Source organism: Notothenia coriiceps, unplaced genomic scaffold (genome assembly GCF_000735185.1).
Source record: "Notothenia coriiceps isolate Sejong01 unplaced genomic scaffold, NC01 NC01_scaffold00024667, whole genome shotgun sequence".
Taxonomy (NCBI): Eukaryota; Metazoa; Chordata; class Actinopteri; order Perciformes; family Nototheniidae; genus Notothenia; species Notothenia coriiceps.
The window spans coordinates 16,040-41,948 of NW_011357368.1; the positions used below are offsets into that span (position 1 = coordinate 16,040).

The 25,909-nt window shown below is 39.6% G+C and overlaps 3 protein-coding genes across 3 annotated transcripts in view; 1 reads left to right on the forward strand and 2 right to left on the reverse strand.

Moving 5' to 3' along the window:
- Positions 1-234: 234 nt before the first annotated feature.
- LOC104955131 (cytosolic phospholipase A2) lies at positions 235-19,451 on the reverse strand. Its single transcript, XM_010782360.1, has 19 exons — positions 19,223-19,451; positions 17,583-17,693; positions 15,897-15,978; positions 15,536-15,684; positions 15,240-15,353; positions 15,040-15,077; positions 14,336-14,480; positions 12,743-12,879; positions 12,122-12,344; positions 11,728-11,842; positions 10,227-10,364; positions 10,053-10,142; positions 8,977-9,042; positions 7,794-7,924; positions 7,532-7,643; positions 6,401-6,585; positions 6,121-6,310; positions 3,285-3,442; positions 235-1,836 (listed from the first exon to the last, which is right to left on the reverse strand). Exons 2-19 carry the CDS (start codon positions 17,598-17,600, stop codon positions 1,681-1,683), a joined length of 2,247 nt encoding a protein of 748 aa, XP_010780662.1. The 5' UTR covers positions 17,601-17,693; positions 19,223-19,451; the 3' UTR covers positions 235-1,680.
- A 1,209-nt stretch (positions 19,452-20,660) lies between these two features.
- On the forward strand, positions 20,661-23,700 carry LOC104955372 (actin-related protein 2/3 complex subunit 5-like). The gene is made up of 3 exons (XM_010782699.1): positions 20,661-20,894; positions 21,091-21,267; positions 21,694-23,700. The coding sequence occupies exons 1-3, from the start codon at positions 20,661-20,663 to the stop codon at positions 21,754-21,756; spliced, it is 474 nt and encodes a 157-aa protein (XP_010781001.1). The 3' UTR covers positions 21,757-23,700.
- Positions 23,701-24,079: 379 nt separating this feature from the next.
- The window catches only part of hmcn1 (hemicentin 1), a 59,231-nt gene continuing 57,401 nt past the window's right edge, over positions 24,080-25,909 (reverse strand). The window contains exon 91 of the mRNA XM_010782700.1: positions 24,080-25,458. Within this exon, the coding sequence (XP_010781002.1) occupies positions 25,092-25,458 (367 nt within the window). The 3' untranslated portion in view covers positions 24,080-25,091. The remainder of the gene's footprint in view (positions 25,459-25,909) is intronic.

A 25,909-nucleotide genomic window follows, 5' to 3' on the forward strand; every position in this document is an offset into this window, starting at 1 on the left:
TAAAATGCTTGTTTTGTTGCTTTGAGTCTAAAAACTTTCAACATTTGGGGAATGTGCTTCTTTTTTTTGCGAATGTACATAGATAGCATGATCAGTACCACTTTTATATCTGTGTTTTACATTTAAGGCCAGAACTAACATATGGTTAGCTTAGTTTAGCCTTTAGGCTAAAAACAAGGGGAGAGAACTAGCCTTCCTAGGCCTTCCCTCTTTGTTCTTCTTCTTTTCTTTTTACTTCAGCCATGTTTGTAAGTATGTGCTCTAAAACGCACGCCAGCCTTTAGGTTCAGAACCAGTTTCAATAGCTTAACAAAAGCCAGCCCTTGTTGTCATGACTTTGGCCCTCTATATATAAAACGGACAAATAGAGTGGTTTCCCCAAGTATAATGAACTTGCAGAAATGGACACAAACTCTCTGCTCAAAAAAATAACACATGTTTCAGGGGTCATGAATCGCTGCTGACAGAATCTAAAACACGTTTGTATTGTTTTCTCAGTTTCCTCCAAACCAGCAGGGCTGAAACATGAGCATATCGTTTTAGAAAGTGCTAGGTGTAAAATTCCACTGCTCTGTGTGCAGCCTTTGGGCCCCTGCAGGTATAGGTGTAGTGTGTCAGATTAGGCCTCCACTGCTGCAGGTGTAGGTGTAGTGTGTTAAATTCCACTGAGGGCCGCGGAGAGCCACATTTTCCACCCCCACCCACCCTCACATAAGCTCCACTTATTCAGCATTCAGAGAGTCCTGCACCGGATGGGTTGATTGGAAGTGGCCCGTGAAAAAAACTATAGCTGAAACAACATGATCAGGAAAATAAACACACCTAGAGATATAGAGAAAGGGTGAGGGAGAGAAGAAGTGTGGCCGTTTCTATGGCTTCAAGTTTGTTTTTTCCAAAATGGTGGCTTTAATATGAGACACTCCCTGCAGGTGGGTAAGCATCATTGAGATGTTTGAGGTATCCAGAGGGGGTGCATTTCGCGTGCTTAGGAGTTGCCATTAAACAAAACCAATGGTTACCGGCTCCTCTTCTATGTTTTCAAAAAGGATTACATGTTAAGACGAGCTGCAGGGTGAACAAAAAAAAAACCTTGCATGTTTGGTAGTCAATATGGAAAGAGTTCAGCTGAAAAACAGTTACAGCTGAAAAACAGTTACAGGTGAGGCTTCGCACAGTGCATTCACACAGCTCCAAGCATAATTTAGACACAGCTCACTGCATAAAAAGTAAAAGGAATGATGGAAAATATTATTTGCTCTCGGAAGCAAGAGCAAAAGGTGTCCACATGGAATGGGCTTGTTGCAACTGGAGTACAGCATTCACATGAAGTAAATGAAAATATATAACCGAGATTTGCTTCCCAAATGAAAAACTAAGATATAGCATAGTTTCTCAGTGTCAAGTGTTTTTTATAACCAGCAGGTAGAAACGGAGATCAGCTGTCTGTGATCAACAAACTCCAACAGAAGAATAAAGCTAGAAAAAGATTCTCATTGTGTTGTATATGAATGCAATCATAGGGCTTGTATAAACTTTAAGGTTCTTTATGAAAAATGGAGGATTGGAAATATGCAAAAAGAGATCAACTTGATAGACTTTTCCAAAAAGAAAATGCTTTACTTTAAGACTGAATCTACAATAAAAAAAAGTCTGCTGTATCTGAAGTCTTGGATCAGATTACTAGTTTTTATTCCCCAGGAAGTCAAAGGGTTCTGCCAGAGAAGCTCTTTTGTGAAACTTCTTTTTGGGGATTGCACTGAGGGAGAAGGGAAGGGTGGTGCACGAGGGATCCTCCTTCCTGGACACGATGCAGTCCTTGATGGCTTCCTTTATCACCTATAGGGGACACATACAGGGATTACATCTGAAATGCCAGACCCATACCAATGTTAGCTCAAATACATTTGGCTATACAGTACTATCCAGTGTTTCCCACAGAATTTGATTCTATTTGTGGGGGCACCGCACCCCCCGGCAAGAAAAGCCAAAGGCCCCTTAACCTATTCGGGTGGTCCATGCATCCACCCCCCCCTCAAATAAGATAATACATGCGATTTCATGGCTACTGTAGACAACGATCTTGTTGCTCTGTGTTGCGTTGTTAATGAGTGAAACACACCGGAGTTGAGGATCTGTGGGGTTTATTCTCCCAAAAATATAATTTACAATTTACAATCAGGCATTTAGCAGACGCCTTATTCCAAAGCGACTTACAATTACCAATTACAGGGACATTCTCCCTGGAGTAACCTAGGGCTAAGTGCCTTACTCAAGGGCACACTAGTAGTGGTGTTCCAGGCAGGATTTGAACTCGCAACCTTCCGATCATCAGCCCACCTCACTATCCATTAGACTACCAAAAAAAGAAAGATATTCTTAATAATAATTTTTTTTATTAGATCCATTTGTGGCGGACGATATTTAATTGTGGCGGCCCGCCACAAATAAATCAATGTATGGGAAACACTGCTATCTAATTCAGGTGTTTCTACAAAATATAGTTTTTTCTGAGAAGAGTTTTTTTGGTTCACATTATTATTCAATGATTTAAGATTAAGATACTCTGTTCTGGACCAAAGTAACTGACCAACATTACCATCTGACACTTGACACTGCTTCAAATATGTTCAGATCAGTATGCACATGTTTGCACAGTCGTGTGCTGTGGATCACATCCAAATATTGCTGCATAAATTACCAAACGTTGGTGGTACTGGGCACATTTTTCATTCAAGTATAAAATTGGGTTTTGTGCTCAAATCTGCTGAGTCAGTGTATCTTTATTGACAGTATACATCTGTCTTCAATAGGCTGTCTTTCCATTGTAATCCCAAAATACATTGCATCACATTTGAAACGTTACTCAGCATGGAAGTGAGTCAGATAAGGTGAGTGAAAGTCAGTCGGACCGCTTAGGGTAACACACCTACTGTGAACTAGAGAAAACGTGTACTATCCGGTCTTTAATGGGTCTTTGGGATTAGAAATGTTTAGTGTTGCTTAACAAACTGATATTTGTGCAGTGACAACGCAAGTACTGTATGTTCAAATTTCCAACTGAATGAAGGTGGATTAACCAAGAATTACAGTGGGAATTCATGAGAATTACTCAGCAGATGGATCAAAGCTTTGAATCCATTTTTAACCCTCCGATGACATTGAGTCTTACAAACTGCAGGCACCACTATTGTTTCCGGTTGTTTGTGGTTGGAAACTTTAAGTATGCCAAATATACATCCCTCCATCTAAACATCCTGTAGTGTAACCATAACTACAAAACTGACCTCCAGGTTGTTTAGAGTGTTGAACTCCATGAGGTCGTGGAGTCGGGTGAAGGCCTCGTTGGAGTACTGGAAGTTAAAAGTGGAGAATGGTGACTCTGGGTCGTCAAAGATGTCAAAGTCAGCCAAGTCCTTCTCCTTTTCAGTCTCTCTGGGTACACCTGTAAGAAATTAAAGAGTTAGAAAGTAAGACAATAAATCCATATAAATCTGGAATTCATTTTGATTTTATTGATTGATGAGGCTAAGAAAAACTATTTTTGCTTATTTTGTCAGCTATATAATATATTTATAATATTCTCACATTTTGAGTGAGTAACATGCTTCACATTTTTTTGTTGATGAAGACAGTATCTACAGAACAATATTTATTTTATTTGTATAAAAAAATAAAAAAATAAATAAAAAGGTCCTTCTTTCATCAGTATGAAAAAACATTTGTAAGATATCTGTAGTGATATATCTTTATTTATGAACACCTATGTTTAAAATAGCTTGCTATATTAAAAAGGTCCCATGACATGCTTTTCCGGTTATTACCCGTCCCCTTGTGTGTTATGTAGCTTTTTCTGCATGTAAACGGTCTGCAAAGTCACAAACCCTCAAAGTACACCCTGGCTGTAGCGAGTAAAACTCTAACACAGAAAAGACCTGTCTATGCTGCCCCAGAACGCCTCGTTGGAGATTTTTCTTTTTCCATTTTTTTCTTCAGGGCATACTGACGTAACACACACACACTGGCCGTTTCTCAATCTTGAGAATTCTGGCTTCCAAGCCAGTATTTCAAGGATGCTACGTCATCGAGTGCCGCCGAAGGACTGTTCCAATCTGCAGCATACTTGGAATTCCACCGAGGCCACGTCCTTGGTTCGAGGCTACACATGTGTAGACTTCGCGTCCTTAAAATCCCCACAATGCTTTGAGCACGGACCAATTTCAAAAACCCTTGCGGAGAATTGCTGAACCGACGCAGCACACATTTAAATGTAAGTATGTAGTGGCGTAGAACATGTGTTGGTAAATATGTTACTTTGTTACATTTGTTATCGCCAAAAATGTGTTCCGTGAAAGTAAAGCAAGTCATGAGGTATTTATTTTCGGTACAGTTTATGTTGAAAACGTTAGAGAGAGTGGCACGCTTGTTAGCCCGTTCCATTCTTCTTCGTTTTCCGAAGCCGTTTCTCAATCTCGAGGATGCTGGATTGGTAGTCGCGTACTTCCAAGTTTCCTTCAGAAACGAAGCAAGTATACTTCCAAGCCACGGCTTCGGAAAACGAAGAAGAATGGAACAGGCTGACAAGTGTGAGAAACGGCCCGTGGCTTGGAAGTATACTTGCTTCGTTTCTGAAGGAAGTGACTTGGAAGTACGCGACTACCAAGCCAGTATCCTCGAGATTGAGAAACGGCCACACACTCGGAGCTCAGGCTGTGAGTGTGTGTGTGCTCAGGCTGAGCTCTGTGGTGTCTCGCTGTCTTGCAGACCCCATGCAGCAACCAGGAAACGACACCAGTAATCCAGCTCACACTGTCCGCTACTCGAGCCTCAAAGGGCGGAGCAGCGAGCCCCGCAACGTTTCACCAGCAGTCTTGCTGGTAAAATTGAAACGGCGAGACGGAAGTGGTTGAAACAAAGCAGTATACAACATGGTTTTGACTGGCGCTAACTGTCGGGGAGTGTAGATCAGCCAGGATGGCTGGTTTAGCTGGTTTAGCTTGGACCAGCTAAACCAGCCTTCCTGGCCAGCTAAAGTGTCCAAAACCCCTCTAAACCAGCCAACTATTCCAGCCTAATATCTACTGGCTGGTCAGGCTGGTCAACTAAGCTGGTCTAAGCAGTTTTTTTCAGCAGGGACAAACTATACAGAGATGCTGTATGAGAAAACCAATGGGATTTTGGAGCATTGAGCAATGTAAATCTATTCTAGTAGACCTCAACAATGGAATTATGATCAGTAGAAATGGCCATGTCATGGGACCTTTAACACCTGATAGATCAATCACTTTTAGGAAATATGTAGAATTGATTCAGATTTTGCTTTTATTATTACAGGAGTAAAGATGAAAGACCACGATGCAGGAGTCATGGTTTGGAAAATTCATACATCGGAGAAATGACTTCATAACGGCCTGTATAACTTCTACAGACAGGAAGTCCATTTATGGTACAACTCCCTCACATTTCTCTGGGGCTTGAGTGCAAAAAGCTTATGTAACTTCCATAAACAGACTGCGGAAGCATGTGGGCCGATGATGACCTACTGAATATAAAGAGGCAGGAGACGAGACGATGGGATAGTGTGTTTCTGTATGGCCCATGATATATAGAATGTTTACAGAAGGAGCTCTCCCACTAGAACGAGAGATTCCCTACCAGCACCTGGCTCCTTAAGGGAACCATAATTCACTCTAGCAGCTCATAAAATACTGAACACACTGTGGTCCACATCTAAGGCTTGTGTGCGCGCGCGCCCCCACACACACACACACACACACACACACACACACACACACACACACACACACACACACACACACACACACACACACACACACACACACACACTAAATTGCAGGTAAGCTTAAAGACAGACACACCATTTCCACCACGAAACCACAAAGACCCTGACTAGAGTTTCTTTCATTGGGGAGTTAAGGGGTCCAACTGTTGGCTGATCATAACAAAATGCCTGCCTCGAAACGATTATGGTTGAATTCAAGTTCGAGGAAGGGATGCCTCATGTTCCATGACGCTTGAGCAGCATTATTAACATAATACAGACTGGGCATATTTTCCTCCCCACACATGATGAGAAAAACCTCCACATCTGCACTTACTCACCAGGTGCCTTAAATGTCCTGAAGTTGATGTTGACCAAGACAAAGTGGATGACAGTCGGGCAGTTCTTTTCTCCTTTTTTTGGTTTGAAGACGTAGCATTCCTTCAGGCCCTCGCGGTCAAAGACTTTGGGGTCGATCTTGGGGAATGGAAGCTTGTTCATCCGAGCCCACTTTTCTGCCAAAAGGATCTCCTGTGGCATACATTTAGAAAATAGAAACAATGTTCATGGTTTGTACAAATACTTTTAAGCAATTTGCGACTGTAACAAATAGACTCTGACCTTGAATGGGGGGCTGGAGTCGCTAGGTCGTGCAGAAAAGTCAAAGGAGATGATGAGGTTGACGCCGCGCTCCGGCCGCAGGATGAGAGGGTAGGGGAGGTTGTAGGTGAGGCCGCTATCCACTATATGGATCTTCTTGCTCTTCACATCCAGAGGCTCGTAAATACGATCAAACTCATCTGGGTCTGAGAAAATCACATTGAATAAAAAAATAGATGAATGGGACAAGAAAGGGAAATACCTTTGTAGTCTACTGCCAAAACATTTTCTGCATGCCTGACCCAGTGACTCAACTGCAGAACATGAAGTTCAAAGGAAGCAGGGCTAGGTTTCCTTTTAAAAAGAATAAGACCACACCTGTGCTTTAATACCAGTAGACAAGCTGCCTTACTTAAGTTTTTCAGAAAGAAAAAACTAATTACTAATCAATATTTCTATAACGGCAATGGGTAAACATTACTACCGTACATGTATTTTGAAAGAAGTTGCTTGTAGTGATGAACTCACAAAGAATTACCACCCAACTCTATACATGTAGTTCCCCTGAGAATTACCATCAGCGTCTTGGGCTTTTTAAAGCGACAAATAACAAGAGAGGATAAAAGAAAGAAGAACCAAACGCTGAGAAGTGATGTGTAGGTGGCAAGAATGTTAGAATGAACTTGAATGAGTTGAAAACACAACATAAATTGTAAAATGATCTTATATGCTCTACTAAAAAATACTTAAACTAGGAATTGTGAATGTAAACTCTTAGGAAAATGTTTTCTGATGTAACAAATCATTTGGAAATGTACAAGACAATCAGTTCATGCTGTTTTGAAGCAGCAGTGTAAGGACCAACATAGTATAACATCTATGAAATTATGATTTAGATTTTGTTGCAATTTGTTCAGTACTGAAAATGTATTCTTGTTAACCAGCCCTGTGTTCAGTTTCACATGCATTTAGTTACAAATTAACAAATGAGATACTATTCTGCATGTATTCATTTAAAATGTTTGCAGCTAGATACATTTGCTAAACATTGCCAGTTGGTATAATCAATAATCAAAACTCCTTAATGCAAAATTATCATTCTTATGTTTTATTTCTAGTCTAAAATATTCAATTTGTGACCATCCTTCTAACCTGTGACAGCATCCACCTCCTCCTCAGGTGGGGGGGCTTGGCTGGTGACCTCGTTGCCCAGAGAGAAGGGGGTGCTGGTGTTCAGGTTCAGGCCCAGCATGAAGTTATGCACCTGGAAACAGGACGAAAGGAGTTATAAAGGAAGACAGCTGGTTGTGAATTTGAATAAATGAAAAGTGAAACAACAATGTGGCTGGCGAACACGCTGTTTGTTGTATGAAGCGTTTTCATGGTTTCATGTTGACTTCACATATTCAGTTACCTTCCCAGCCCGGCCCTCTCTTGTGTTGAATAAGGACGATTCACTGAACAACGACGTGAACATTCGATGAGCCCAGCTAGCCTGAGCGGTGCGGTGGTACTCATCTTCTGCCTCTTGGTTCTCTGTGCCAGCTGAACGATGAAATATAATAAAATGTCAAATGTTGGGAAACAGTTTTTAACTGGGTCTCAAAAAATCTTAGTGAACTAAGTGGAGCATTAAGTTTGTGACGAGCCAGATATTTCCCTCAGGAATTAGTGAAAAATATGAGTGAAGGAATATTACACTTAAGTTCATCACCTTTTCAAATGAATAAGGATATTGATTTGTAACTAAAATATGTTTAAATAGTCCAATTAAAAAAGTAAGTATACAATGACTATACACAAAAGAAGCACAAGAGACATCAATACATCGAAAACAGATGCATTCACACTGCTGTATGTAAGTCATAAAATATTAGAATTGAATGAACTGAATTTGCCTGTCTAACTTTTAAAACTTTTGTAGATTGTTCCACATGCGTGCAGGCATAATCTTTAAGATCCAGTTTAGTATTCAAATTAGTGTTTCAGTCTTGGGACATGGTGCAGTGTGAATGTGTTTCATAGTTAAAACAACATGTAAAATGTACCAGAAAGGATTCGTTTTACATCTTTTGTATAACAAATGAACTCCATCATCAAGGGTAATTCATTATAATCTTAGTCTATATCTGTCTGTCACTAATCTTACTGCATCCGTTGTCTTTCTCTCTTACTGTTTTTTTCTTTTTATGATTTCACTCACAGCTTAAACCCTTACTCGCAAAGAAAATGTTATTAATACGATCATGAAAACACATGTTCATTGGTCAAGGTGTGTACATTATAACATACAATACAACGTCTACAAACCTAAGAATTACAAGTGAAATCTCAATAAGCGCTTTTTCATGTCCTGACAGAAACCACAGTCACTGTTCTCATATAGCTGAGTCACACTGACAGATGCAAATGGAAACAATACCACAGAAATACAGACAAATGTTTTAAGGCGTTAACTTTCCCCGCAACCCAACAATGTGTCAAAATGTTTGCTGACACTATTTAAAGTCACACACCTCTAATGTGCCTTTACGCATGTAATCAAACTGCTGTGTGTTCGTCAGCTCCGGGCATGAATTGTGCATTTCTTAGCTCACCTTTACGTGGCTCGTCGTCATTGTCCAGACTGTCTTCTCCGACAATGTGCTGGGGTTTGATCTGCTCTGTAAGACACAAGACAGCTTCACTTATCAGGTTACAACTTCAGACACGCTTTTTATTCTTAGTCATACCAAATATCGACACTGTATCAGTAAGAATGGTTTTGTTCAGCTATGTGACATTATCAAATTCACTGTCTATTGTTTTTATCTGCCAAAAGAAGTCCTAAGAGAAATGCAATACACCTGATAAAGAATGCCTGACTGGGTGGAGATGTCTTGGCACTTTAGTACAACAAATGCAGAGAGTGTCTGACATTTAAAAGGTCACCCCAAACAAACACTTTCAACCAAAACAAAGTGAGTTGTCAGGATATGGGAAGGAAAGCTGATACACTGTTTTCGCAACATCGTGCAAGCACACACACAAACAGTAATGCCACACATTTTAAATCAGGTGGGATAATTTTAGATCAGCTATCTTTAAATGTTTGAGGATAAAGGTGTCAAAGTGCGTGGGAATAATTCTGGCATTAGGCGAGAAAATACAGATAACAATGAGGCAGGACCGAGTGTCAGTTTCAGTGCACCACAGAAGGAATCTTATCAAAAGATCAATACAGACGAAAGAAAGTGGCATTATCTGTAAACGAACACTTATTTTCCACTTACATAAAACACCCATGACTAAACACATATTTAAGATTCTTGTGTTTTAGGATCCTCGTTTTTCAAATGTATTGTCACACATACTGCAAGGATGATATGCATTTTATTAGGATTTTTGACAAAATAAATTTTCCTTTTATGCAATAGTTTGTTATTAAAATATTACATTTAAGTGACTTAACATAAAAAACGTAATCATTGTAAGTTTTCTATTATTTTCGTTTTTTTAATTATTGTAACAACTGACTGAAAGTAATTTTGGACCTGGGTAAAGTGGACAAAACAATGTTTTCAAAGGGTCTAATGAGTGGCTGTTTTTGAGCATCTGATCTGGTGATCTCACTCCAAATGATTGCATTATTTGGGGATTATATGTATTCCTGAATAAGAAACAAAAAGATTACCTAATTCCTCCTCCATGGTGCTTCCTCCAACTGTGTCTTTGACTCCAAGCACTCTGTTGAACAGGATGGAGAAGGCGCTGCCCCACACACCTGAATCAGAAAATACATACCGTGAATAGTACGTTAAATAATGGAAACTAGTCTGACTGCTTTGGATGAAAACACCTTTCTCACCCATTAGAAAATGAATAGGGTTCTCCTCGTATCTCTTTATGGCGGTTCCCATGAAGAACTTGCTTCCAAACAAGTCAGGGGTCATGAAGGTGCCGTACTTTGCCATCCCAATTTCATACGGGCTGAACTCCACCCAGTCTGCAGGTGGAAACGTCAGAGTTAATGTAACAGAAATATGAAACATTTTGTGATGCAATATGATGACCATAATCATCTGGAAAATCTTCAGGCCTGTTTTGAAGGAGATGCCACTTTCAATTCAATCTGTCATGTACCAAATAGCTGACAACTGGATTTAAAAAACAATGAAAGTATTTGTATTTGAAATAGGGAATAGGGCTGGTTTTATACGTCAATAAAAGAGTGTCTTTAGTTGGTACACATGATGCACAAAATGATTCATATCACAGGGGTCACACTTGGGTTATTCAAGTCCCGGCTGTTATTCTAGATTAGCATTGAGTGTGGCCTCACCCTCATGCATATCAAAGTGACACTGCACAGCATTTTCACTTCATCAATCGGAAATAGCAGGGCCAGTTTTCTTTTGTCGTCAGTATTTTGGGACATGTTTAAAGTCAGGTACACCCGAAGTGATGTATTGTCATTAATTATCTTTAGAGTGTATTATTGTCTTCTCTGGATTTTCTTTTGTTGGTATCTGACATAACGGCCATATACTATGGTACTTCTTCAAACGTGAGATTAATAACTTTGATATTGTAACAGCAACCCTTACACATTAAAACAACTATTTAGATGGGATGGGAGAATGGACATTACCTCAAGCGAGAAACAAGTCAATTGTCTAATGTCATTGTGTTCATATTCGAATCGCAGCTACCACGTTTTCCAAGTATTCATTCATTCGTTCTGTAAACACCAGAAAGTGTCACACTTTTGAATTCTTGGTGTGTTTTTTCAAAACTACCTTGTTGTCAAATGTATGTTATGTTTTAAATGTAAAGCAGTGGAAGGTAATACTGTGCCCAAGCAAAGGTTATCTATATATTTATCGAGTCTCACTGTAATACTAGTATTTGTATTTGGAGCCAGTAGAAAGTGTGTGTTCAATGATCTTTGAAGATCACTTAAAATGTCAGCTTCTGCTTTGGTATTTATTTTTCACACGCTTGTTGTATTGGAGCACAGTGCAGCCTGGGTTAATAGCCCTTACAAAGAGGAAGTTTTAGCATTAACATAAGACCAACCCCGAGTCTATTATGGCCTTTTGCACTCTACCCAGTTCCTCGATATAGCACAGTTGCTATCTGGCACTAAAGGGCCGTCATTGAAGCCCGCCATCACACATCCTCTTTGCAGAGCAGTATTATAAGGAAATAAGTACCGCATGGTTGCTTTGCATGTGTGGCCATCTGATTATCTCTCAAGTTACTCATTACATATGCAAAATAATTCTGAGGGACAGGGTTTACATATAACATACAATTTAACATAAAGGCACATGCAGACATTTACAAAAAGGTAGCTATGTATTTACCTGCAAACATGAGCTCAGAAACATCTGGCTTGACATGCAGACATGTGAAGAGAGGAAGAGGACACTGGGCCTGGTCTATTTTCTCCTGGATGCTACTCAGTTTGATGTCCATCCTCTAATGGAAGAGATGGCAGTTTTTGAGTCATTTACACATACAATGTGGCAGTTGGTAAAAGTTGTCATGGTTATATGGAAGTAGAAAAAGTAATATAAATGGGGAATAAACAGCACAAAATGAAAATAAAAAACTTGTGTTAGGCCTGTATGGGACGTCAGCACGAAATAATATAGAGGAAAAGAAACATGAACTGAGAGGAAGAGAAGGATTTACGTACTGCCAAGCAATACAGACACAAATTCCATCAACAAACAACAGCTGTCATGCGTCTCTTACCGCAGGTATGAGCGTCTCTCCTATGAGCATACCGAAGATATCAGTGAAGGTAACGGGCTGCCCGAAGGCCTTTTTAGCCCACAAGGCCTGGATGTAGTTGGTGATGTGTTGGGGCAGCAACAGCTTCAGCGGGTTACTGCTGACTCTATTCATCAGCTCTGGGTTTATATCCTTCGGGCCCTTATTTGGAAACTCTGGGTGGGAGTAGATAGTGGACATGTACCTACAGTGATCAAGAGAAATAAAAAAGATCAGCAAATGTATGCTAAAATAAATATGCCTGTGCTTGTATTAAAAATGTTTTACTGGAGGTATTGCATTGATAAGGAAGTTAAATCCAGTAAGTCACTTCACACATACAGTATGAGGATGGACACTAAAGCAAACCAAAGTTGCTTGCTTGATGACAGCTTCGTACCAGCGGAGGAAGGAAAGAGAGTTCTAGGGAAGGGAGGAAGCAACATCAAAAGAGAGAAAGAAAAGAAAGAAAAGTAGCAATATGAAAGAATAAGATGACAGGAGAGAAAGTGCCACTAGAAAAAAAGGCTTCACGTTGTGAGAATGTGTAAAAAAGAGAAATGAAAACTAAATAAAAGGAGATGACGAGAAAAGAAAACTGACCATGTGGATCCGGAAAGGCCGGCAACATATGTGGCACAATCCAGGACCCCAGACTCAAACAGGGCTTTCATCACACCTGAGAAGCCAACCATGGCACGGAAACCGCCTCCTGAGCCCGCTATGGCTATAACTGGAACCTGCCACACACACACACACACACACACACACACACACACACACACACACACACACACACACACACACACACACACACACACACACACACACACACACACACACACAGTGAATAATAAGAAGACAAAGGCATGCCTAATCACATAATTGCATAGTTAACTGTTTATAGTATGAGTCTTGTATTAATCTGCATTCTTTCAGGTTGACTAACTTCCCTCCTGTGGCTCTATACAGTGAGGCTGCAAGTTGCGTCACGCCTTTGCAACATTTGCTCTTCAGATTTTCAACAATTTCATAATTTTTATTTTGCAATGTTGCTTCCTTTTCTGCACTCTGTTTTTATCTCGCGGTCAGTTTTTACTATTCTGACAGACATACGAGGTTCGCCCTGGATAGGAAGTGGAGTGATGGTGTAGCATAGTGAAAGGCAGAAGCTGGTTATCTCATTCCTCTGGATCTTCCGGCACATTCCGAGGACATGTGCAGGCCTGGCTGGAGATTACAGCCAGCCCCAAGGGCGTCAAGCCAAATCCACATCAGCACGAAAATGAAATTTAGCCTAAATCAGTGCAGGGGAACACAACTTAGGGGTTTGTAAGGTATACTTTTTGGTTTGACACACACTTTGTGAAAAGTGCATAACAAATAACAAGTGTATTTGAATTTAGTAAGTCTCATTATATTAGAACAAAGGCCTCAAAGGTTTGCATGTTTTCCATTTTGTCTTCTTCAATAGGCTTAATCCTATAGATCATGAAGTGAATATGTACAAGAACGAGGGATGCCAAAGTAAGCACACATAGCTATAACTCAGTCTGCTACTTCCTGTGGAATGGGACTGGCATAGATCAGGTATTTGACATCTAGGGTCTGATCCTTCCTCACATGAAAACATGTTGATAGAAACTTTCCTTGCTGTTGTGAATGTAGATTCAGAGTGGAGGTGAGGCTTTTCAAATGATTTACTCACAGAGGCAGGAGCACAGTCACAGCATAGATTTCAAATAAGTGTTGTGACAGCAAGCTAGCAGTGACAACTTATTATGTGAAGCAGCTAATGAGCATACGATTTACCTTCACTATGCTAATGCAAACTGCGGTCTCTGAACTGGAGGTTCCTGGTCCTTTGCCAGAGTTGTGTCGAGGACTGTTAACCTGTCAATATGTGTCGGCTTTTGCAAATTAGACAGTGATTGGCCTATTTAAATGTGCGTGTACCTAAACTAGTTTGCCCCAGGGTCCGTTTGTATCAGTAACTCAGGTTAAATAAAGCAAAATGTTTGCTTAAACTTATCAAAGTGATTTAATCATAAGAAATGAAGTAAAAGTGCAAACGGATCTTGAATTTGGCCTCTTAATAAATTAAGCTGTCAACTCACAGGTTTATGAAAAGACTAAACAAATGTTTTCAAACAGTAGCCATGTAATAAACTTGAGGTTTTGTGGCTCAGCTCCCACCTCCTCTGGAGAGCTAGGGAGGAATCGAGGCTTCTCCATGTCCAGCAGCTTCTTGATGCCCAGCATCACCCTCTCTCTGCGGGTCTGTCTGAACTGCTTCTCCTTGTCACACAGGGAATGGCTGAACCGCAGATCCAGTTTAGTACTGCAGCAACAAAGGAAAAACAAGGTTCAATCAAATCTGATAATGGGAAGACAAACAATAACTCATATTTACATATTCTGCTGACAGTAGGATATGATCTCTCAGTGTACGTAACATTACTAATGATGTTGACATCGATCTTTAGGCCAGATAAGCTCTTTCTCTGGGTGTGAAACACTGTCACGGACAAAATTCCTCAGTATCTCTCACTGCTCCCCTCCTCATAATTATAAACACTTTCAAACATGTTTGGTATTTCCAAATCCTCCCACAAACCCATATGCAGTGATGCAACAGGAATTATGATGCATTTTAAATGCTATATCATTTTAGACAAGTTTCCTCTTATTGAGTCATTCTGCTTGAAGTTCTAATTTTAGTTTCTGCATTGCTCCGGGTGATTTATTTGGTATTCTTCATCCAGTGATGGATTTTAACACACACACTCATAAAACTAGTATTACTATTTAACACAAGGACCTCTAGGTTGATCACAGAGCAAACTCTGATAAACAAGTTTTGCTATAAAATAAAATACATAATTTTAGGCAATACCTACCAGATCTCCAGCAACATCTCTAAGTATACTTTGGTTGCCTGTCAAAACAATAAAATATGTGGTTATTGTTCAGTGAAAGAGCAGCTGGTAGTAGTTTTCAATTCCATCTTCATATATGTAATACCTTCAGAAAATATGTGATCTCAGCATGAGCTGAACTGATGAACTTAAAAAGTCTGTTGGGAATAAATATATCTTACTTTGCCAATGAGGAACGACTCCATCTTTTTCTGGCCTACTTTGAGCTTGGTGATGTCATAGGTCGCGGTCCCAAGTGTCTCATCCATCACATAATTGGCATCCATTAATGTTAACTGATTGGGATAAACATCATCAGACAAATGGATAAATACATTTCCATACTGCATATACTGGCTTTGTTTAAGTGCAGTTTAGTCTTTTTATAAAAAGGTATATATACTATATATCAATCCACATCCCAAAATGTCATCCTGTACTGGTACAGACTGCCTAGAAAAATAAATAACTGCTTTACCTCCAGGACGTTGTTCTGGTTTGGGTCTAATATGAACTGAAAGGTCTCGTTCCATTTTGGGTTGATGTTGTTGTCTATATGCTTGGTCTTTTTTCTGCTCTCCGGGGCTGTTGGGATGAACAGCTCCACATATGGATCTGGGGTGTCCACTGCAACACACACGTATTATACATATAATTAGTTAATCTCAAATTATTTCAGGGAACCTTTTTATCCACTTCAAAACAATTCCAGTGTAAATAACACAAACATATACCAGAAGACAATATATGCATGCAACATGTTCTTGATCATTTGCTGCAAAACTATTTTGTAATGTGTGAATGAGAAGTATAAGTGAAAAAAATGCATTAAGACTCACACAGGTCACCCAGTGCTCCCTTTGTGACGCTCTCTGCTCGAACCACCGTCACTGTGAATTTGTGAGAAAACTGCTGCTCCACCTGCCACACAACATTCATTCATTTCAGCTCATTATCTTGTTGTAAAGTCACTCCAACCATGATGCAAAACAATATGTACCTAACACATTCATCATGTGTCAGTCAGTGACACATTTTGTTGGCTGTTTCCCACGTGAAATTCTCTGGTTCAGGGTTCACTTTGTATCACATTTCATTTCTCCTTGTGATTTGACAGCAACATGTTGAATTTGTTTGGCAACACTGGTATTAAATGTAATTATAGCAACACTATTCTAAAAGGTGTGCTCTCTGTAACTGTACCCGGTAGGTAACAAGCCTTTACAATCACACTTTATTTGCCCAATTGCAAATCCCTTGTTTGCCATTGTCCTGTATGTATAGTAGAAAAGGTTACCCAACCCTCCTGTTATCCTCAAATTTACCTTACACCCTTTATCCTCTGGAGTCTGACCACAGTAGTTTAAAACTCAAGACAATGATCATATTCCAAATGTTAACCAAAATGTATGTCTCTGGTGCTTTAGGTATCTTAGTTGACTACCTAACCATTTAAATAAAACATTACCCCAACCTTCCCCCCCACAGACCCCTTTATATACATCCAGAATTCCTATTATCACCAAAATATTTAAATCACCATAAAATCTCACTGTTTGAAATAAAATGTTAAAGTAAGAAATGTTTGATGTTGTTAAAGGACCAATAACTAAAACAGAGGGTAGTTTTCTTTTACAATGACACATTTTCATGTAATGGTCACCTCAATATCATCCTACACAATCAACACAAATATATGTAAAATGTTGACGTTTTTATATGTTTTATACTACTAAAACAGCCTGGGGTCAAATTGATGCATACAAAGTGCGTACATGACATTTAAAAAAGATCATGTTCACTTTATGTTTACCCATTAGTCCTCACTAAATTAGGAAAAAGTCATGAAATACTAAGCAAAAAAAGTAATGTGAACCATTTTTTGATACGTTAAACATTGAATGGGGTCAAATTGACCCCAAGGATAACAGGAGGGTTAAAGTCTGTGCTATTCTTTCTTGTTGAAAAATATGAGACATATCAGTGAAAATCAAGGCGTCATTTGAAGGTCATACATCCCTAAACATTTCCTTGATCCTTAGATAGCCATCACTGAACCAACAAGTTGGATTAAGAAGAAGTTGTTTTGCCTTTCTTTTGCATTGTTTTTTTTTTTCAGCCTTCTGAAGCTAGACCTATGAGCCCTTTCTCAAGAAAACTTAACATCTGTTCATATTCAGTGTAGTTTTAAATGTGACTATTCAAGAAGCCTGTTGCACATCCAAGTTATGCTAATAGAAAATGTGGTTTCAATAACCATTAACAAGTCTTTGAAACAAAAAGTGATGTTAGATATAAAACTGTTATGGCTGTGAATGCAGCTCTCTCCCAGATTATCCCATGCTAATATTCGCTGCTAAACAGAACCCGTATACCCCTCTGCACCTGCTGCAGAGATAATGAAAAGGCCTTGCTGTTGAGTTTTTGCTTTAGAGAAAAAGATTGAAGCTCACTCTAAGCTCTCACGCTAAGAATCTGTTTTTGTCTCAACATGGCTCAGTTTAGCTTTGCATGCCAAAACTCACAATTATATTGGAAGCCATTGTGTGTTGTCAGGTAAGTAATCTTCAGGAAAGCCTTTGTCAAGATGGGAACTCAGAAGAACATCTCAGTCAAGAAACTGAAGCATTTGGAAACTGGAAAAAAAAGTTCAATATCAGTGCAAATTTAGGAGTAAAGCTTTAACAAACATTTACAAGCATTGTGTTCCCTCTTCTCACCATAACACAATAAAGCACTTTCTGTAACTTCTTAAAAGAAGGAAAACCCCTTCTTACAGCCAACGCTGAAGGCTGAAGCCTTTAGCATCTCGACAAGGGCGGAGGGAAGTGTGCTGTGCCACAAACACAAGATAAGATGACTGGAGCAATAGCTAACATTAAAGTTAAGTGTGAGAGCGTAAGTACAGCACATGTACGTTTAGAGAGAGAGGGAGAGAGAAATATGGAAGTAAAAGGAAATGTTAATGTGACTGATATGACTTATCAGTCACACTATCTAACAAAGATAGAGTGTAAATAACATGAATTACTTTTAATAATTAGAAGAGGTGGTGAGATGATATTTTTAGGAACATTAAAGCTTTCTTTGCACAAACGTATGATAAACAGTATGTAGATAATATTTGCATACAGGGTTAGTGTGTGTGTATGAGAGTGAGGGAATGTGTGTGTGCTGTGGTAGCATATCAAGGTCAGCCTTTTCTCCGCTGTTTAACAAAGCATGTCATAACTAGGCGACTGAGAGCACGTAGAGAGGCTGTGTGTTCACAGCATTGGTCACGTAGTGGGCATCTGTGGTCCAACTTTGGCTAGTGCCAGTTCACTCTGCCCTTTTTCTGCAGCGTACAATGAGTGCATGCAGGCTGCTGAGTCCTGTGTCTGTGCCAACATATCACACTGGATAATAGGACTAAATTTTCATATGGTGATGCAAAAACCCAAAGACACCGACAGCAACCAGCCGTGATGCAAAACAGCTGCAGTGCATTAGAGGTTTCTAAAGGCATACAGTAAATCTCCTTCTTTGCAAATGTTGTACTACATGAGAAATACATGTGAATGTTGGAGGATTAAAAAACAAAATCTAAAAACCCACAATGAGGGGAATCACTGTGCATTTACCAAGGAAATATTACAGAGGAAGTCATTACTGTATATTCATTATCATAATTGTATGCTTCATACAAGATCTATTAGGCCACCATAGACAGGTTTTCCCTGTTTCTTATTAGCCAGGTGGGTCAAATCTGAGAGGAGAAGTTGCTACATGCAAAGTTAGATAATAAGATTGCCTCAGATAATGTAAGACAAAAGAGATGATAGTTAAAAGTATCAATCTCAAAAACAGGAAACAAAAAAAAGGGAAATAAAATAAAGACTAATAAAACAATCTTGACTGTTGGCAACTACATGGAACTGTTCATCATAATCTGACGTATTTAGCGAGTAAAATAGGCTTTTGCCAATTGAATTAATGCAGTATAAATGCTCTGTATGTTTTGGCAGTAGGCTACTGAGTTTTTAGTTTCCTTGTCCTGAGTTGCGTAAAGTAAACTGCGAGACGATGGTTAAACCCCCTGCAGCAGTTGCTGGCACTGACACTCCTTGCTCCCCCAACAGTTATCAACCTTTACAATGTGAAATAATTTAAATTGGAAACGTACCTTAATCGTGGAGAAAAGCCTTCAAAATGCTGTCCGAGAGTATCCTTCCTCCACAGGGGAAAGAGGAGGTGCCTCACCAGATGAACAGTACGCACACCCGGCTGTCAAGAGGCTGGAGCAGACTGCACGTTCAGGACAGTTTTAATAAACACTAATTAAACGTAATCCACAAACAAAAAAACTCTCTGTTTCAAATTTTAGTTTCAGACGAAGACCTCATGAAAACTATTCATGGGAGTCAGCTTTTGACTCATCGACTGCTCACCAAATGCGCAGTGTCCACAAGAGGGCGCGTAAGAGATTTACGTTGATAAAACTTTTTTTTTAAAGTGTGAATCGGATGACGCTAAACTTTTAGCATTTTAGTTAAATATGTATTTTTGGGGTCTGTCTGGTGGTCATTTTTATTATCATGGCATGTTTAACAAATAACACAATCATTTAAAAAAAAAAATGCTTTTAAGAGCCGCTGTTAAAGATACATATAATATTATTTATATATATAATATANCCAGGGACTCAAATCCTGCAGTGCCAGACGTGTCCCCCTGCTTAAGCCAGTACATGTCCAGGCCCGTCTGAAGTTTGCTAGAGAGCATTTAGATGATCCAGAAGAGGATTGGGAGAATGTCATATGGTCAGATGAAACCAAAATAGAACTTTTTGGTAAAAACTCAACTAGACGTGTTTGGAGGAGAAAGAATGCTGAGTTGCATCCAAAGAACACCATACCTACTGTGAAACATGGGGGTGGAAACATCATGCTTTGGGGCTGTTTTTCTGCAAAGGGACCAGGACGACTGATCCGTGTAAAGGAAAGAATGAATGGGGCCATGTATCGTGAGATTTTGAGTGACAACCTCTTTCCATCAGCAAGGGCATTGAAGATGAAACGTGGCTGGGTCTTTCAGCATCACAATGATCCCAAACACACCGCCCGGGCAACAAAGGAGTGGCTTCGTAAGAAGCATTTCAAGGTCCTGGAGTGGCCTAGCCAGTCTCCAGATCTCAACCCCATAGAAAATCTTTGGAGGGAGTTGAAAGTCCGTGTTGCCCAGCGACAGCCCCAAAACATCGCTGCTCTAGAGGAGATCTGCATGGAGGAATGGGCCAAAATACCAGCAACAGTGTGTGAAAACCTTGTGAAGACTTACAGAAAACGTTTGACTTCTGTCATTGCCAACAAAGGGTATATAACAAAGTATTGAGATGAACTTTTGTTATTGACCAAATACTTATTTTCCACCATAATTTGCAAATAAAGTCTTTAAAAATCAGACAATGTGATTTTCTTTTCTCATTTTGTCTCTCATAGTTGAGGTATACCTAGGATGAAAATTACAGGCCTCTCATATCTTTTTAAGTGGGAGAACTTGCACAATTGGTGGCTGACTAAATACTTTTTTGCCCCACTGTGTGTATATATATATATATATTTATGTATTCATTCATAAGTGGCGACATATCTCAGGTAGCTGGAAGGATCTGTTGTTCTAAAAATAAACAAAAAAAGAGAGAGCAGCACTCTCAGGATCTTACTTTGACTACAGTTATTAATCCACCAGCTATTTTGCATTGCATCCTTAACCCTCCCTGCACAGGCAATCTGATGGAGGCTCTACAAGCAGTCCTGAAGAACCCGCCGATCAACACGAAGAACCAAAACGTCAAGGTGGGTCTGGTTCTCCTGGTTAATAAGAGTATTTACCACAGTCCTGTTTTTCTATAGAATCACTTTGAGGACTCTATGCTAATTAAATGAGAGGTTTGTTGGACATAAACAGTAGAACGATTTAGAGTTCATGAAACAGACTAATAACTAACTACTTGGTAACTCTCCTATTCACATGTATCTTCTTTTCTCTCAGGAACGTGCAGAGGGTTTGGTGCTGAAGGTGCTCAGCGCCTTTAAGAGCAGTGACATTGAAAAAGGGGTGCAGTCCCTCGACAAAAATGGCGTCGACCTGCTGATGAAATACATCTACAAAGGCTTCGAGAGGCCGTCAGAAAACAGCAGCGCGGTCCTGCTGCTGTGGCATGAAAAGGTCAATATTTGCACTTCATTATCTGGCAAAATCATACGGTGACACATTTTTGAGTTATGCATTCTATATACTTTCTGGATAGAGGGAGAAGTGAGCGTAGATTAACACGGAAGATTGACATTTTAAAGGAAATGTCCTCCAGCGGCGTTCAAAGTCCGTGATGTTGTTTTCTCTGTGTTAGTAAATGTACTCAATGAAAAGTGATATTAGCTTGGAAATTGTGACATATTATGGTAATCAACAATTGTAACTGAAATTAATGTATCTTAAACAGGATCATGTATGGCGTCATAGTAGGACAGTAAAAGACCAGTTTGGGACTAATTAAATGTGGTCACAACTCTGCATACAGTATGAGCTACCAGAGCTTAACAGAGACTTAGTTTCAGTATTAAAAACCTGATCATATTTTCTCTGTGTCTCCAGGCTCTGGCAGCTGGAGGAGTCGGCAGCATCGTGCGGGTACTAACAGCGAGGAAAACGGTCTAAAAGAAGAGGATCAGTTCCACATCAATAACACATATAGGATATTGTTGATGTCGTCTAACAGATGGCATAGGGACTAAAATGAAAAACTATTCTTTAACCCAATGTGATCCCGCTAGACAAACAAATCAAATCTGCATCACATTGTGTTAAAGAAACATGTTTTTATTTTGTATTCCCATTCATGATCACAGCCCAGTCAACACAGGGTGCTACAGAGAACCTTACATGTGTACTGCTTCCTAGATTTCCTTACTGTATTCCCCTTTGTCTTCATGTCATTCCTATGCAGTCTGTAGATACTCTGCTGTACACACAGCGATCCCCAACTGATGGGAGATAACTATGAATATTCCTGGATTTTATTCTAACCAGGATAATTCTACCGCTCTTATCTGTCTAATCTAAGTAAAAGAGGTTGGGAGCCACTGCTGTACAGTACTTTATCTACAGACTCATACAAACAGACACGATTGTGCTCACTCACAGGCATGACTCAGCAATATTTCCTCCATTCAAACCCACACAGGGTTTCAGCTTTGCTTCTCTAGGGAAAACTCTCAGTATTTGTTTTCCATCTTCTCTTCACTAGAGATTTTCTGAGGGCATAAAAGCCAGAGTCTCTGTTAGTAAATCCTCTCATTGCCTCTCCCTGTCACACTTTAGCTGTGGGAGGCTCTTGAAAAGCACAGTCACAGATGGAGGATGGTGGATTTGCACCCGGGGGTCGCCATTTCCCCCCCGTAGAGCGGGAGGGAAGGGTGGGGGTTGGTGTCATCCAACCATCCTTTCACGCTGCCTGCTGCCCCAGTTAAGGATTATTACCCACGATGCATCTCCACCACCACTCTTCTTAATCCTATTTTGCTATTTCTCACATCCCTCGTGTGTCTGACCCTCTCATGCACCCTCTGTCACTGAGCAGGGCATTATGGGGCTTTTTCTGTACTTTGAGAAAAAAATAACATGTCACCATTAGAGTCCTTTTTCATATTGTTTTATTTAGGTGTTTGACAGAAAAACAATATCTAATATAAAACATTTTCCGCTTGGTTTGTTATTGCTTTAAAGTTGGGTTTTGACTACAGCTTAAAAGGTTCAAATATATCAGGGTGTAGGAGAGACTTAAATAAAAATAATTAATGTTAAAAAGGTATTTTTTGCATGATCCCAATCTTGAGTTTTGAGTATTCTGTCAAGCATTTCATACCTATCTTTTCTAGATGGGAGGTTTTTGTATTGAATCTGGGTTTTAATCTATGCTTGTTCCTTCTAACAATTCCTCCACGCGTGGTATAGCAGTAGGGAGTTACTACCACGTATGCTTTTTTTTTTTTTAATGAGGAAAACTGGAAATGTTGAAGCTTGATCTGCCTTATCGGGTAGATAACGTCTGTTGCCAAATGATCTGTTTTGCTTTCATGGTAATACTGTAGCTTATAGTGAAGATTTTGTTGCCCTTATGTATTGGAGACATTTTTTTTTAAACACAGTGATGGAGTTCTACGAATAAACAGTATAAATTAACATGCAAGCAAAGTGTTTTATGGTTAGAAAGATTTGCCATTTTGAAAAAATGATGTAGTGATCAGGGGAATTTAGACCCAGCATAATGTTTTGTTTCTGCTCATTTTCAATAGCTTTTTCTAAAAGACGCATACATTTGTGTTTTCTCACGAGTTATCAACAGTTGATATTTAGACATGGGTTTTCATGTTTAAATACTGTCATCAGTGAAGCATCCAGACACTAGATTCCTCTTCCTCTTGCAGGAAAGTCTAGTTTGACATGAAAACAAAAAACAGCCTGATATTTTCATGTCATCTGAGATGCTCTTCCAGCTGAGGGAGCATACCACACTGATGTACAATCTGCCTTACTCTATATTACTTTTTTTTATGTTAATGCTTTTTTGACAAAAATAAAAAAAGGTATGAATGCAAATCATAACTTTGTCATGACTTTGTTTTACATCCACACTCATTTATCAATGCTAGAAACTAAATGTTGGAGGTGAAGGAGAGCACTTGCCTGGTTTTTAGTGTATAGTGATATTTGTTTACATTTCACAGATTTCCCATTATTTTATCCTCGTTTTTTTTATAAATGAATTAGTATTATCCAGAGCCCTAGAGAGAAATATCTATCTCTCTAGGGCTCTGGTATTATCTAAACACTGTTGTAAACAGGGGCGTCGCCTGGACCTGAAAACATTCGGGGCTTAGCCCACAGTGTCGCTACAGTGGAATTTTCTACTGCAACACTCCCCACACGCACAAACACAGTACACCCGCAACTGTTACAATGAAGGTTCGATAATCAGCTCACGGCATATAGGCAGGGGTAAAGTGCTACTTTTTATGAGTGGGGGGCGGACCTCACCTCCTAATCCTTGTCTCTGAGTGAAATTGTTTCTACTCCTAAATGTGCTCTTATATTCTTCAGTGTTATTCTCATTAGCTTGCTTGAGTCGATGTGAAATGCTTTATAAAGGATCAGGGGTTTTTTATGCATCACTGCTGGAGACATACATAATGCTTGTTTTCAATGTATATTCATTTATTACAGTTTTATTACAAAATGGATCCAATAAGTACAGTATTGCAATACATTATGAAAAAAAAAAAAAACTATGTACAAGTTGTAAAAATAAAATACATCTTGATATGAACTTTTGGATTGAGCAGTTTATGGCACATTGATGATGTAGTGTAATGATAAGATAGGGTTTCTATTTACTAGACTACCTGAGGATGTAGAAGATCTAACAGTTAAGCTTTCTATCACCGAAATGAGCACCGTATCTGAAGAGTCAAATTTTCACTTTGGTGATTAATGACACAAGGGAACTGCACATTTTTCTAAATCAAGCACTTCCCAATAAGTTAATAGTAGGTAGATGTAAATAAAAGGCTAGCTAATATTTGTTGAGTAGGGTTGGTATCTACTATGGGAGCCACCGATTAATACTTCCGCTTAAAGGAGCAACATCTTGTTGATCTTATAAATAAATCTGAGGGGGAAGGGAAAATCACAAGGCAACATATTAAACATTTCACTGAAAAAGTCCTGACAGACTGAGGTTTTGGATTCCTGGGATTAAAGCCAATACATAGCCAGTTGCATTGTACAAGTCAACTGTTACCCTCCTGTGTCTTGTGTTGTTTCCACCTTTAATCTACTTCCTCTTGTCTTCAGGGCTGTATGCACTCACTGGCCGCTCACATTGAGAGTTTTTCAGTTTGTTTACTGATGTGGCTGCTTTTTAAAAAACGCACCCACTCACTTATTTAGGATGCAATGCACCGCACCTTTGTCTGCCTTCATTTATAGTGCTCTCAGTAGGGGTATGCAGAGACGGCGATGTAGACGATGAAGGTTGTCTGGTACTCGATTCCCCCGTCTGCGCTGTAGGAGAGGGCGCGGACCTTCATTCGGTATGTGTGGGGCTCTCGAAGCGCCTGTGTTGTGAACAACACTCCCTTCAGGTTCTCGTCTCGCAGGGCGAAAGGTAACGTGGCGTCCTCGTCCACCACGAGGAAGGTGGTCCTGGGGTGCATTACTCCGTCCTGCGTGTAGGCCACCAGCCTGATGAGGTCCTGGTTGGCTGCGATGCCAAAGGGAAGAGACAGCAGCTTGTACTCCAGGGCGTAAGGGCTCAGGGCACACTCCAGGTCGTTAGGAGGGCAGTTCTTCAGGCAGAACCTGGACACAACATACACAGCAGAGTCGAGTTGAGTATATTGTGCCAAAAAAATAAATAAATAAATAATACATTTTGTCAGAAGATAGATAGATTACTCTATTTTTTAAGGGAAACTGCAAGTGACCATGTAGGGTTTATATTTATTCATGAAACTATTTATTATTGGATTTATTGATATTCTATATTATTTGGCACAATCACCATGTACAGACAGATCATAATCTTGACAAACCTGGCTGTAAACAGTTTTTAAAGAAATTATTTCAGGAGCAATCCGCCCCATTTGTCTCAAAATTCTGCAAATTACACCAAAACTATCTGTATGTTACAGTACCAAATTAAATACATGAAGAACTTTTGATTAACTGAGTTTTTAAAGTTCGCTTATAATTTGAAATCCCCAAGTTTCTTTAGCCTGTGTTGTTCACGTTTGATATCTTGCGGGTTAAT

Excerpts from the sequence above, each read along its gene's own strand:
- LOC104955131 (XM_010782360.1), bottom strand. Across the intron at positions 10,143-10,226 it reads CCCTATTCATTTTCTAATGG|GTGTGTGGGGCAGCGCCTTC; the intron begins GTGAGAAAGGTG and ends TTTCTGATTCAG. Across the intron at positions 7,644-7,793 it reads GAGAGGGCCGGGCTGGGAAG|GTGCATAACTTCATGCTGGG; the intron begins GTAACTGAATAT and ends TCCTGTTTCCAG.
- LOC104955372 (XM_010782699.1), top strand. The coding sequence starts at position 20,661 with ATGTATTCATTCATAAGTGGCGACATATCTCAGGTAGCTGGAAGGATC. Across the intron at positions 20,895-21,090 it reads CGAAGAACCAAAACGTCAAG|GAACGTGCAGAGGGTTTGGT; the intron begins GTGGGTCTGGTT and ends CTTTTCTCTCAG. Across the intron at positions 21,268-21,693 it reads TGCTGCTGTGGCATGAAAAG|GCTCTGGCAGCTGGAGGAGT; the intron begins GTCAATATTTGC and ends CTGTGTCTCCAG.